This window comes from Gnatocerus cornutus, chromosome 5 (assembly GCF_029298725.1).
Source record: "Gnatocerus cornutus isolate USDA-ARS CGAHR chromosome 5, icGnaCorn1.1, whole genome shotgun sequence".
NCBI classification, from domain to species: Eukaryota; Metazoa; Arthropoda; class Insecta; order Coleoptera; family Tenebrionidae; genus Gnatocerus; species Gnatocerus cornutus.
This window is the reverse complement of record NC_142237.1, coordinates 5,205,259-5,219,893: the sequence shown is the minus strand read 5'-3', so window position 1 is coordinate 5,219,893 and position 14,635 is coordinate 5,205,259. Positions and strand designations below refer to the sequence as shown.

General features: G+C 31.4%; 1 protein-coding gene and 1 pseudogene across 2 annotated transcripts; one reads left to right on the top strand and one right to left on the bottom strand.

Moving 5' to 3' along the window:
- Positions 1–214: 214 nt before the first annotated feature.
- On the bottom strand, positions 215–1,137 carry LOC148173835 (purine nucleoside phosphorylase pseudogene; annotated as a pseudogene). The gene is made up of 2 exons (XR_015770102.1): positions 1,032–1,137; positions 215–981 (listed from the first exon to the last, which is right to left on the bottom strand). The product of XR_015770102.1 is annotated as a purine nucleoside phosphorylase pseudogene (transcript).
- A 5,302-nt stretch (positions 1,138–6,439) lies between these two features.
- LOC148173834 (uncharacterized) lies at positions 6,440–14,215 on the top strand. The gene is made up of 4 exons (XM_088036047.1): positions 6,440–6,553; positions 11,846–11,920; positions 11,979–12,053; positions 12,141–14,215. Exons 2-4 carry the CDS (start codon positions 11,855–11,857, stop codon positions 14,070–14,072), a joined length of 2,073 nt encoding a protein of 690 aa, XP_087892173.1. The 5' UTR covers positions 6,440–6,553; positions 11,846–11,854; the 3' UTR covers positions 14,073–14,215.
- The last annotated feature ends 420 nt before the right edge of the window (positions 14,216–14,635 follow it).

Sequence of the window (14,635 nt, the reverse complement as noted above, 5' to 3'; positions counted from 1 at the left end):
TTTTCAGAAAGTTTGCTGAAAGATCGTAAAATTGGGTTTATGGTAAAATATGCAGTCAACTACGAAACTGGACTTGCAGTAAGTAGATTAATAAGCGAAATTGATAATAATGTCGTTTTGTAGTTTTTGAAAGGAATTTATTCGATTATTTCTGTCTTGGCAAAAGTAAATGGAAACATTTTCTAATGGCCACGATTACTTATCTATAAAGCACTTCGATGTAAATTAAGTTTTATTGACGTTACATAACGGTACAATATCACGTACACGTGTGACTCAAATTTTGGAATAGCTTCTCCACAAACCTCACAACATCCAACTCTTTCTCTTTTCCAACGGTCAAAATTTCTTCATGATCAGGAATAGTCTTATCTTCAAGCTCCAATGGACATCGGTTGGTAATCAAACTAAAAGCCAAACACTTAATTCCGCAATGCCTCGCTGAAATCACCTCATGAACAGTCGACATCCCCACCGCATCAGATCCTAAGATATTTAAAAATTTCAATTCGGTCACTGTTTCGAAACTTGGCCCTCCAACACAAGCGTAAACTCCTTCATGCACTCCGCTCATCTCCAGTTGTTTAGCCGTAGCTTTGGCGATTTTTAACAGTTCTTTATCGTAAGCATCGTTGATGGCAACAAATCGTGGCCCGAATTTCTCTTCATTGGTACCACGAAAATGATCTTTGATTAACATTATATCGCCGATTTTGTACGATCGGTTGATTCCTCCAGCGGCATTGGAAAGAATCAGGGTGGACACTCCTAGGAGTTTCATGATACGAACTGGAAGGACGCATTTCCACAGAGGATAACCTTCGAAGTAGTGGAAACGACCTTGCATACAGACAACGGGGATGGAGCCGATGTAGCCGAAGTGGAGTTTTCCATCATGGCCTTGAACTGTGCTGACGGGAAAGCCTGGAATTTCGGAGTACGGGATGGAGACGCTGTTGCGAAGAAGTGTTGTGATAGTCCCTTTGAATGTGTGAAGAAGAATTACTTGACTGACAATGTTTAAAAGTTACCTAGTCCTGTTCCGCAGAAGACGCCGATTTGCGGTTTGAGCTCCACTTTCGATTGCAAATAACTTGCAATTTCATTTACCTTGTCGTAAGAGTAACTGTAAGTCAAGAATTATAATTTGGTAAACATTGTTGATATAAAATTAAACTCTTTAACTGAAATATCGTTTCTAGTTTAATGTAAATTATCTAATCTTAGTCATTGTAAATATAACAGCTAAAAGAAATACCTTGTTATCAAGGCAATTGAAGTGTTTGAGTATAGGTAAAAAAGGCTGAGATTTTCTCCAAAACTTCACTAAAGTGGTTGCGCAACTGACCGTGATTGAGATTTTGCTTATCTGTTTTATTTTTTTGGTTTGAAACAAATTACATTTATTTTGCCTGACATTGATCTGTAGTCTGCGGGGTGTAAAAAAATCTAAACAAACCCTGAATTATCAATATATCATAGTTTTAGTCCTCGGCAAAACAAAAATTTCTTATCTAACTCATATTACAATTATGATGTTTTTCAGATTGTTTACATATTTGCATTGTCGTGCGTCACAACTAGGTACTACACTAATCAACAAATTTTGAACGAAATTGTAGTGGAGCAGTGGAAAGTTATTTCTAAAATAGAATTGCTTCCCGATTCTCTATAATTACATCACAGAAAATTCATAATTAAATAAGATTCCTAACGACCTATAGATGGGGCCATCAGAAAAACTGATGAAAATCCGAAACTCCTAAATTGGTACTTTGATTTTTTATTGAAATAAGTCATTATAAGTATGAGATCTTTGCTTTCTAATTACACAATAGAAGTTACATGACAAGGAATAACAAGTGATTTTTAGAAAAAAAATGTTTTCTTACCTCTCGAAGGTTTTATAAAAATTTTGATTTAAATACTTACCTTTGCGAGTTTTATAGGTCATTGGAAAGCTTATTGAATTGGCGATCTAAAACACTGTCGAGCAATAACATAATTTTGAGACCGTTTAAGAAAAACTGAAGTAAATAAATTTTGGTACAGTAGAACCCAAAAAAAACATTTTTTAAGAATATCTCTGAATCCGGACCTGCTGGAGCAAAACGGTCCTCACATCCAGAATCAGCAGGTTATTAGGTTATTCCGGTACAATTTTTTCTCTTTGTTAATTACAGTGTTTTTCTTTTGGTTTTCTTCTTTTGTCAAATGCTTTTCACCATTTCTCAAAACTATTTCCCCCTTTTGTCACATTGACATTACATGGCAAATAGATTCACTTTTTGTCAAAACCATTTCACCTTGTTTGAAATGCTTTTCCATCAATCTTACAAAACAAAAGTACAATTTTTTTAACTATTTTTATTGAAAAAAAAACAAGAGGAAGAACAGCACAAGAGCAAGAAACACACACTTAGTTAAAAATTTCATTCCAGTAGACTATAAAATGTTACTTCTGGACCAGGGCATTTGGCGTGTTAAAAAACAGGACAGAATCCTACAAATTTAGCTGTTTGCTCAAAAGTCAACAACCAAAAAAGGCAAAAAACCTCTCAAACAGCATTAATTTTTATCCACTCCAAAAGTACCCAAATATCTGTAGACCACCAAAAATTGGGCTCACGAAAAAACGGGGTAGAATTCTACAAATTTAGTGTTTTTCCAAAAGTAAACAACCGAAAAAGATCTAAAAAACTTAGAAAATGCCTTGTTTTTAAACACCCCAAAATGGTTTTCTATTTTTGGACCAGGGCATTTGGCGTCTTAAAAAACAAGGCAGAATCCTACAAATTTAGCTGTTTTCTCAAAAGTCAACAACCAAAAAAAGGCAAAAAAAACCTCTCAAAAAGCATTAATTTTTATCCACCCCAAAAGTACCCAAATATCAGTAGACCACTAAAAATTGGGCACACGAAAAAACCGTTAAAATCTCCCAAAATCATGCAAAATTATCTCAAGAGCACTCTGAAAAACTTTCCAAATCCGTTGTTTTTAAACATTCCAAATGGCTTTGTATTTCTGGACCAGACCAATTGGCGCATGCAAAAAAAAGTAAAAACATTACCAAATCAAAGAGGTATATTTGGCGCCTTACAAAACAAGGCAGGATCCTAAAAATTTATGTTTTCCCAAAAGTTAACAACCGAAAAAGACATAAAATCCTTCAAAAATTAATGTGAGCAAAAAATACTCTAAAGTTTCTTTTCTTGTAAATCAATAGTCCATCAGAAATTGGACATATGAGAAAACTGTTGTAAATCATCCAAAATCAAACCTAATTATGTTAAAAGCACCCAAAAAAAACCTTACCAGAATTCCTTGTTTTGAGTCACCCCAAAATGTATTTACTTCTAGACCAATACATTGGCGCATGCGAAAAATTCACCGGTCGGAATGGCGACTGGTAAAAATATTAGACAAATAAGAGCTCTTGTTGTTTTTAAATACCTCAAAATAGATTTTATTTTCTGAACCAAGTATTACGCTTCCCATCTACGATTATGCACATTGTTAATATTAGTTAATAAAAATCTGCCATCTAGCAGAGAAAAAGAGAATAAAGTCTTCCTGTCTGCGACTCACAGATCGTTAAACCTAGCTTAATTGTCTATGTTGTGACTAAACATAAGGCCCTTTAAAATTTTTTGGAATTTTTTGATTCGTTTTGAAATTCAGGCGAAGCCCTCATGAGCGTCCACACAGTGGACTAGTGCGTAGCATGCGGAGCGAATTTTTTATTTTACAACTAGAAATTTTTATTTTAGAATATATTCTATCGCTATGAAAAAGATTTTGCGCTTTATCAAGATTTGAACACGCAACAAATGAGCGCACATGTTTAAAGTGCGACGCTTAAACTTCTGGGCTAACACGGTTCTGTTTTATCAGCACGCCTATAATGGATTTTATACAAACGGTTTCGGATTGAATGTATTACGTTTATGCTAATTTTCTTATTAATTAAAAAAATTAAATTTGCTTCGCATGCTACGCACTAGTCCATTGTGTGGACGCTCATGAGGTCTTTGTCCAAATTTAATTATAGCAAATTATAACAATTGTATCTAAATTTATTTATTACGCTCGATCGTCCAGCGTTTAAATTTAATAACGAATAACGCATTTTGACTTTTGAGCGTTTTCATTAAACAGAAGACGGCCGATGCTCGAGCGTTGGTATGGTCTATAAACATCCCTCAAAAATACGCTAAAACTCGTTTTTCCCGTTATAGAAATTGTTTGTTGTATTCAACGGTAGGCAACCAATAATGTCATTATTGTTTCGTAGTAACGGTGTGAACGTTATAAGTATAATTGGTTTTTGTTACACAACTTACTAAATTTGAGGTTTTTTTATTTTGTGATTACACATTTTTATAATAAAAACGATAATATGGTTAGCGCCATCTAGACCAGGATGGCGCGCGACGCTCTTTCGGTCGATAATTCAGTTTTGTCCGTTCCGCTGCGTTCTCTGCGTTGACAGATGATTGACAGTTTCAGTCGTTTCAGTGTTGGTTTGGTGTAAATTGTTAAAGCTGCTGGTAAGTAATAAAATGTCTTGTTATTTATTAATAGTATTATAAGTTTATAAGTTAAATATAAGTCGTCTGCTTTTCGGTAATTTTTAACGGTTGTGTCGAAAATTAAAATAAATGAAACATCTGAACAGCCACGTGGTATAGTGTATCGTTTTCCAATGTCGTAAAAGAAGAAACGTTGTTTTCACGCCCAAAACATGATAGCAATTAATAGAATAATTAAACGTTTATTATTTGACTTCGCACTTGTCATCCAGTAATTTCTCACAAGATTTTCCCAAAAAGAACGTACGTACCTACCTACAGCAACTTACATCCAAGAATTTTCAGAATTTACATTAGGGAATGTTTGGATAGAAATGACACTGGCTAGGTAGGTTTAGGTTATAATTATCACAGCCACGCAAAACATACTCACAACATACACTTTCTACTTGCCATTTCTGAATATATTTTCAGTTTGACAGAGACCCGCGACCAATCACGAGGGGTCAACCAACAATCATATGCTATTTCAAAATCTAGACTTGATGGAGAAAAACTGAGCACAGATTTGAATTCAGCGTGTCAAAATACATTAAAAATGATCCTTACATCTGCAGTCCAAAAATTTTTGTAAATTTTTGTAAACCTGTGTTATCAAAAGATGAGTTATCTGTTTACGTTGTCATCATCGATTAAATTATCATGAAAACATGTCTTTCCCACACTTAGATTTATGCGGACTAAAAAACATGACAATCTCTCTTAATTTCAGATTATCGTTTCAATTTGCTTTATCTGATTCTCTTTATGGAGTGATTTTTCTATATTCAAATAAAAGTCTTTAGTGTATTCCAAATATGAATAAAATATTTCTTCCAAAGTAATATTATAGTATTCTCTAATTACTTGAGCTGTTTTTGTATTTGTATTTAATAATTTTTATATAATTAGGGATTTACGAACACCCAATAAAATCCTTATTGTTTTTTTTAAATTATTTGGTGAAACCTATACATATAATATCTTTTGTTATTATTTTTTTTATAATATGATAATTCATTTTTAATATTATCATAATTTATTATTTGGTATTGTATTTTATAATTTCCTAAAATTTTCTTTAAATCTTAATATCGTGTAAATTCAGTGGGAGATAGCTATCCTCCACTGAAATTCCATATTGTATAAAGCATAAAAGATCATTTGTTATTATTATATTTTTCTTTTGAATAACGGAAACCATAGATCGGTAAACCACGTACTCAAATTAATTTTATAGGACTAGTTATTTGTATTTATAAACTCAAACTGGTTTAATATTTTATATTGCTTTAAAAGATTATATTCGTTACCGTAATTTTCCTATTTATCTACCAACTCTTTTAATTAAAATAATATTTCATAACTTTTTTTGCCTTATTGTTATGCAACATCATTATTAATTCTTTAAAATTTTTAATCATTTTGTATACAGGGTGTTCAAAAAATGGCGGACCAACTATTCACTACGTGAATCTTCAGATAATAACTAGTAGCTAAATTAAGTTTTTTCAATTATTAAGTGCTTCGTTGGAAATCTACAGCCACTTAAAGGGGCGCTAATTATGGCACAAATTTTTCCGTATAATGAACTCAAGGTTTACAAAATTCTACTAGAGTTCATGTTTTGGGTGATATTTACATACCTAAATGCCTTAAATGCCTTAAATGTTGATGCAAAACGTTATTTTGCACTTTTAAAATTAAGCTCAAAAGCGCAAAATGAATCTGGCAACATTTCACTTCAAGAATTCAGTAATTAATTGTTGCCTAGTGCCCGACAATGACCTTTTTTTAGAAAAGTCAAACATTTTTTAGGTGTCACAAACTAGAGGAGTTTATTTCTCTAATGATGTATAATTTTGCTGAATATACCGACACGTGATGGAAACAGTCGAGAAGCAGTAAGGGGCAGTAAGGCTTGTGAATTTCCTAACTGGCAAATTCCCTCCAAGAATACTTTTCAACGAGTTTATCAACAGGTACGTGAGACGGGCCGATTGGAACCAAATTTATCAGGATCATGGAGGACCCAGGACTATTCGCACACCAAGAAGAGAACAAATGGTTCTTGATCTGCTTTGTGACTTTTACTGGTCAAGTGTTATCAAAATTAATTGCAAACCATAGTAACCAATTACATGATTTATTAATAATTGTAACTACCAAAGTGTTGCTCTGGTCTCAAAATTATACTCCTAATAATTACCGAAAGAATTGAACACTGTTGCCGTTTTTCGCAATATTTAAAGTTATTTTGCTCCCTTACAAAGCTTCAAATAAAAATTTTAAACAGCATTTCCAATTCACAGCGTCTTAGAGTTTGACGTTCTTATCAGTTGGTCCGCTATTTTTTGAACACCCTGTATATTCATTCATTCCATCTACTCTATTTCTTCACATGTAATTTCGTTATCTTTTGAAAAATTCTTAAAATCGCGTCCTTTATCTCTCTCGTGTAACCCAATATTACAACAAATAATAGTATTATTAATGACAATCATTTAATTTATTTTAAATTACTGACAGTGTTGTCAACCGTGGGAATTTTTTATTGAAAATCATCTTTAAACGAATATATTTTGTATGAAATTCAGCTAAATAAGCCAAAAAAATTCCCACGGTTGGCAACACTGTCAGTTACTGAGTAATTATATTTAAAGTAACCCAAAAGCTATAAGGCTATATTGCACTAATAAAAATTTTGACCGTCAATTATCATTTCTTTTGTACCCTTATCGGCAAGCGCGTGTCCCAACAATAAATCATGGTTTGCCTGAACTTACCAGAACCGGCTTAAAATATTTTAGTAATCATAAAATTAGGATTTATCTGCGGTGCTAAATTTACCATTTATTACATTCTTTAAGAAAAACAATAGAAATGTGGGTAATCTGCGATTAATAATAATCTCTTTGTCCAAGTTTGATGTAATTCATGCACATGTTTCTGTAATTTTTAAATATTATTAAGCCGGGACTGGTCGAAGTGACCAAAGTAAGCGCTGCGGTACAACCAGATGGTTTACAACTCTGGGATGTTTTCTATTGTAGACAAGTTAACTTTTACACAATGGGATAATTTTACTGCTGCTATATAGCCTTATACCTTTTGGGTTACTTTATCTTCCTGTGTTATAGCTGTTTCAAAATAATTACTACGCTTCATATACCAATCCCATGTATAATAAATCTCTCAGTTTTAAATTATGGTTTTTCAAATGCTCCAATTCAAATTTTTATGTTTGCCATGCTTTCTTATTATATATCTTTATTATCTTATAATAAAATTAATGTTACCGTGTTTAGTTACGAAGAACAAATATTTTATCCTTTGTATCATAATAATAAGCAAATATATGAAATGAATATCGACTTACTATACTTTGGAAATAAAGACAAAAATCATTATTGTTGGATCAAGAATTTGAGTCGATTGTTGAATGATCAGTTGGAAGTAAATAGAAACAAAAAACATTTCTGTAGAAGATGTTTAAACTACTCCGCTAGAACTGAAGATGCTTTAAAGAAACATCAAAATGTGTGCTTTAGTAATGAACCATGTGTTCCGAACATGCCTGAAGATAATATATTAAAATTTAAAAATATTCAAAGAATGTTAAGACATCCGTATGTAATTTATTCTGATTTTGAATCTATTCTGAAACCTATTCATACATGCGAACCAAATCCTGAATCATCATATACTCATAAAACACAATTTCATATTCCCTGTGGTTATGGATTATACATTAAGAGTGCTTATAATAATATTGGTAACCCATTGGAAATTTACAGAGGAGAGGAAAGTGATAAATGTTTTATAAAAAGAATAACTGAATATGCCAGAACAATATACAAGTTATTAAAAGAAAATAAACCCATAAAAGATATCGAACTAGAAGAATATAAAAAAACAAAAATTTGTTATCTTTTTTCTATAGAAAACCCAAAAGTAAGAGATCATGATCACTACACTGGAAAATATAGAGGAGCTGCTTGTAGAAAATGCAATTTGAAATATAGACAACCATTGTTTATTCCAATTTTGTTTCATAATTTAAGCGCTTACGATTGTCATTTGTTTATAAAAAATCTAGGAGAAGATAAAAGTCAATTCTAGGAGAATTGTAATCTAGGAGAAGATAAAAGTCAATTGAAATTAATACCTAATAACGAAGAGAAATATATTTCTTTCAGTAAAATTTTAAGAATGGATGATAATGGATATATCGAACTGAGATTTATCGATTCATTTAGATTTTTAGCAAGTAGCCTAGACAATTTGTCATCTAATCTGGAATCAAGTCAGTTGAGAGAAATAATTAAATACTTTTCAAATCATGAATTAGATGTGTTATTTAGGAAAGAAAAAAGCAATATAATTAGAAAAGGAATACATGGATTCTTTTGAGAAATTTTCTGAAACAAAACTTCCATCAATAGATAAATTTTATTCTTCGCTCAAAAAAGAAGGAATTTCTCAAGAAGAATTCAAACATGCAGTGAAAGTATGGAAATATTTTAAAATTGAAAACTTGGGTGAATGGCATGATTTATACTTAAAACTAGATGTTTTGCTATTAACTGATGTATTTGAAAATTTTAGAGATTTATGTTTAGAAAAGAGTTATGGACTGGATCCTGTTTGGTATTATACAACTCCGGGGTTAGCTTGGGACTGTATGCTCAAATATACTTCAGTGAAGTTGGAATTATTAACTGATTATGAAATGTATTTGTTTTTTGAAAACGGAATTAGAGGAGGTATTTCACAGTGTAGTAACAGGTATTCGCAGGCAGATGAAAATACTCAGATTATCTATATAGATGCTAATAATCTATATGGATGGGCTTTATCTCAGAGATTACCAGAAAAAAACTTTAAATGGTTGACTTGTGATGAAATTAAAAATGTTGATGGTATACTGTTATCAGATAGTGATACCGGTTATGTTTTAGAAGTTGATTTAGTATTCCTGTAGACTTGGCTATTCATAACAAATTCAATGACTTGCTTTTGGCTCCGGAAAATAGAATTCCCCCGGACGGAAAAGTAGAAAAACTACTTTGTCATTTCTATGATAAGAAAAATTATATAATTCATTACAAAACATTAAAACTTTACAAAAGTTTAGGTATTAGAATAACAAAGGTTCACAGAGGTATAAAATTTACTCAGTCAAATTTCATAGCACCATATGTAAAATTTAATACTGAACAAAGACAGAAGGCGAAAAATGATTTTGAAAAAGATTTCTGGAAACTAATGGTTAATGCACCATATGGTAAGTCTATGCAATCTGTTAGAAACCAACAAAATATTAAATTATATTGTGATAAAGAAAAATTACAAAAAGCGATAAACAAACCTAATTTTAAACACAGAACTATATTTAGCAAACACTTGGCAGCAGTTCACAATTATAAAACCAAAGTATTGTTTAATAAACCAATTTACATTGGGCAAGCCGTATTAGATTTATCGAAATTATTAATGTATAACTTCCATTACAATGTAATTAAAAAAGAATTTAATGAAAAAATAAAACTTTATGGAGATACCGACAGTTTCATATATGAGATTAAAATGGCTGATTTCTATGAATTTATGAAAAACAAACCCGACTATTTTGATACATCTGATTATCCAAAGGACCATCCATTATATTCTAATAAAAATAAGAAAGTAATAGGGAAATTCAAAGATGAATTGAATGGTATTAAGATATTAGAATACATAGGTTTAAGGTCAAAAATGTACAGTTACAGAACTGAAACGTGTGTTTCAAAAAAATTAAAAGGTATCACGAAAGCAGTATTGAAGAAAGAAATAAGTTTTGAAGATTACAAAAATTGCTTATTCAATCAAACTGAATACTTCCATAGACAGAGAGTGATTAGGAGTCATAAACATGATATTTTTACTGAAGAAGTAAAGAAAAAGTCTCTAAGTTGGAAAGATGATAAAAGATATCTTTTACCTAATTCTACAGATACATTAGCTTATGGACACGTATTAGTATCATCATAGGTACGTTCATGGACACTGTTGAACTATTTTTTATTAGCGTTGAAGTAATAAATTAAGAAAACAATAATAACAATTACGATAATAAACGCAAGAATAAAAATAATAATTTTTAATTTATTAACTTGTTGAATAAGACTTTTTTCTGAATTCTGGATATTCTTCATTGAATATATTTAAATTCTTGTACTTTCCATTTAATTTACAATTTTTGAGTTTTTTCATTTATTGCTCTCATATTTTTAGTATGTCTTTCAAATATTTTGAGAGTTCTTTTCTTTACATCATCGATGTTTGATGGTATTACTACTGTTTTGTTTCTTAATTCTGCTAATTTCTTAGGATCATAATTATTGTAGTTGTCTAATTTATATTCCAATTCATCGATTTTATTATTAGCGGATTCTAGTTCACAGTCTGTCATAATTAATTGTTCAAGGAATAAATTAGCTGTTTTTCTTGCAATATATTTATCTACTACTTCTTGTTTGAAACCGACTATTTTTGCTCCATCTTCTAATCTGTCTATTTCAGTAATAATAGGTTTTAAATCTTTTTTCCATTTTTCTTTCTCATCGTTGGGAATGTATGAAACTAGTTTGTCCATTTATGATTGAAAAGTTTCTAAAGATTTACTAATTAATTTATGTGCTTCTTCATCTAAACTTATATTTTTACGACTACCTGCTTTATGTTCTACATTATCGAATATTTTTTTATTTTTTATTTTATTTTTTCTCTCTTTTGTTCCCAATTGTTCCGATTTGTTCTCTTTTGTCCCGGATTGTTCCCGTTTGTTCTCATTTGTTCTCGTTTTACATGCAATCTTAATTCCAACTGAATTTAGTCCCATATTTAGGGAATTTCTAGAAATATTTTTAGATTTGCAAAATTCTGTCTTTGTTAGTTTTTTATTTACAGTCGAATTGAGATATTCAATGGCAAAATTACGATTTCTCATTTGAGTTACTTCATTGATATTTTTTGGTATATTTATTTTTTTATCTTGGGTAAAAGATTTGTAACTGTTTTTAAATTGTTGGAGTTCAGATGGTTGTCTTGTTTTTAATGGTGTATAATATTCTGCTACAATTTTGTTCTCTTTAGTATTGGTCATTTTTTTATTTATTGTAAAAAATTTATTTTGAATCTTTTTAAATCATTTTGAACGGAACTTTGTTAATATTTTTTTACTCATACAGATTACAGATAAAAAAATTCGTTGAATATAAAATTTTTTTCAGGTAGATCTGATGGAGGGCTCCTCATCCTCATCAAAGCGCAAAAATGTCGAAAGTAAACCTGTCTATTCAGACCAAGTAAGACCAGACATATTATTGTATCACACGGTAACATGGTATTACACTTTTGTTATAGGAATTACTTGGATTAAATTTACTGGATGATGTAACATCTTTGGACACTTGCGGAGGCTCAAATGAAAGTGAATACGTAAGTAACTTGCTTCGAACAAATGTACAATTTGTTTTATGTTCAAATAGGAATTCATGGAAATTACAATTTGTTATGTCTTTTCAGGATCCTGACTTGGTTTTTGAAGTTCTTCGTTGGACATCGACTTTTGTGGACAAGTCTATGTTTATTAAATGCGTTATGAAGGATGCACATAGAATACTTCTCACTGCGCCGCCCAGATTTGGCAAGACTATGGCTTGCAAAATGCTGGAGAAGTTTTTTGAAATTGTCAGCAGTAAACAACAAAAGTTGGAGAAATATAAACTTTTCCAGGATCTCAGAATTTACAAATGCACTGAAGAATGCATAGAGAATCATGATTGTGAAAGTAAAAGATTTTTTCGCAATCATTGCGGACAGCATCCAGTAATTTTTCTTGATTTTGCACAATTAACAGTAACGTCATATAGCGAATTTTTGGAGAGTCTTAGAGATATGATAATGAAGCAGTTTAGAAAATATAAAACATGTTTAATTCACGAAGATGGTGAAAAATTCAGCTGGTCAAGTAACAATATGGGAAGACTGGATATTGAACGTTTCTTGCGCTATTTGAAATATGCCGATGATGATGATCATTGGAACAAGGCAATAGATCGTAACACAGCAGAACTATACATAATGGTGGCTTTTAAATATTTGATCGAGGTTTTGTCGGTCCACTATCAAACAAAACAAACCCATAAGAACATTATTATATTGATTGACGAGTTCGACGCACCTTTTATGAATATGTTATTTAGTGAAAACTCAGACCAACAGATCATAGGTTTAATACAACAACTAATGCGTCTTTTATGTAAAGATGAGATATCAGCACAATTTGTTCAACGAGTAATAATTTTTTCTGTCACTGCATCAGGCGGTATGATTTCATTAGGAGCTAACAATGTGAAACGTAGAACATTCTTGGACAATGATTATGGTTATTATAAATACTTTGGATTTACTAGGGAAGAAGTAAACGCTTTAGTTAACAACTGTGTCACAGAAAGTCAACGACAAAAAGCTCTTGATGAAATTGCTATGTGGTACAACAATTACACTGTAGTGGGAGACAAAGATACAACTATTTCTAATCCTGTGTCTATTACCAATTATTTACCGAATCTCGTACGAAAAAGTTATTGGATTGAATCGGTTGGAACCAAATATATCTGCCAACTATTTAAATTCGAAAAAATGCGGGAGAAGGTGTTTCCTGCCGTTAGAGACAATGAGAAAATTTCCATCGAGACAAAAACTATACAGTTGAACGATATTTATAATCTGAAATCATTATGTGAATCAATTGTGAATTGTATCGAACTGGAGCAGGTAGACTTAGCTCTTCAGTTCCTCACAGAATGTGGGTACTTTAACGTTATTGACAAGAATGATGGGAATTGGACATTACAAATTCCGAATCTAGAATTGAAACAAGTATTTACAGACAAACTTCAGGATGCTTTGGTAGAATTTAAAACTAACCTGTTTACTGTAGAACAACAAGAGTCATTTGTGAATGCATTAATGTCTTTAGGAAGTGGAGAGAAGCATGAACCTATGAAATATGTTGCGTTTAAAAAATCTGTGGAAAATTTGTATACCGACCGAGAATTACCAAAAGCTCATTTTCACTTTCACTGTGACCTTTGGATGTTAATTTCTAGTTGTGGGAAGTTGGATTGCTTTTCAGAATTTGCAATCAAAAAGGGATGCTCACCCAAGCTTGATTTAATTATTATTTCAAAATGTGCAGTAATTATAATTGAACTAAAGCGGCATAAACAAGATTCTGCAAAGAAGGCCCTAAAACAGTGTCTACGGAAAAAATACTATGAAGCATTTGAATTTGAAGGAAATGAAAGAAAGGGTTTAAAGAAAACTTTAATTGGTCTTCATCTCTCTGATGATCGTAAAGTTAGCATCAGGTATTTAGAAAATTTTGAGAAAAAAACACTGCAAGATGAACCAAACATAGAAACAATTGTAGAGGATAGCTATGAATGTTAAAATCATTCTCTCTGTTAGTTATGTACCCTGTTTTATTTTATGTGCATTTCGCTGATTTTAAGGTAGTTTGAGAATCTGTAAATTGTAATGGAAAATAATCTCATTTTTTTGCCCTTAATCTTTGATTAAATTATACATTTCTACTTGAGTATTTTTTAATATTTCATTAAACCGGACGACTTTATGTTAGTTGGTACATAATATTTGATATGGTAAGAAAACCGCATATTTCGATGCAAAACGACGATTTCTCGCCGATTTTCGTTGTTTTCTGGCTTGAATTCGCAAAGAAGAGCACGAAATCTACAAAATCATGACTTTTTACCAAGATTCAACGGCTGAATTGCAAGAAAACAGCAGAATTCTGCAGGAAATCATCAAAATTCTTAGAGAAAACTGCATATTTCGATGCAAAACAACGATTTCTCGCCGATTTTCGTTGTTTTCTATATTGAATTCGCCAAGAAGAGCACGAAATCTACAAAATCATGACTTTTTACCAAGATTCAACGGCTGAATTGCAAGAAAACAGCAGAATTCTGCACGAAATCGTCAAAATTCTT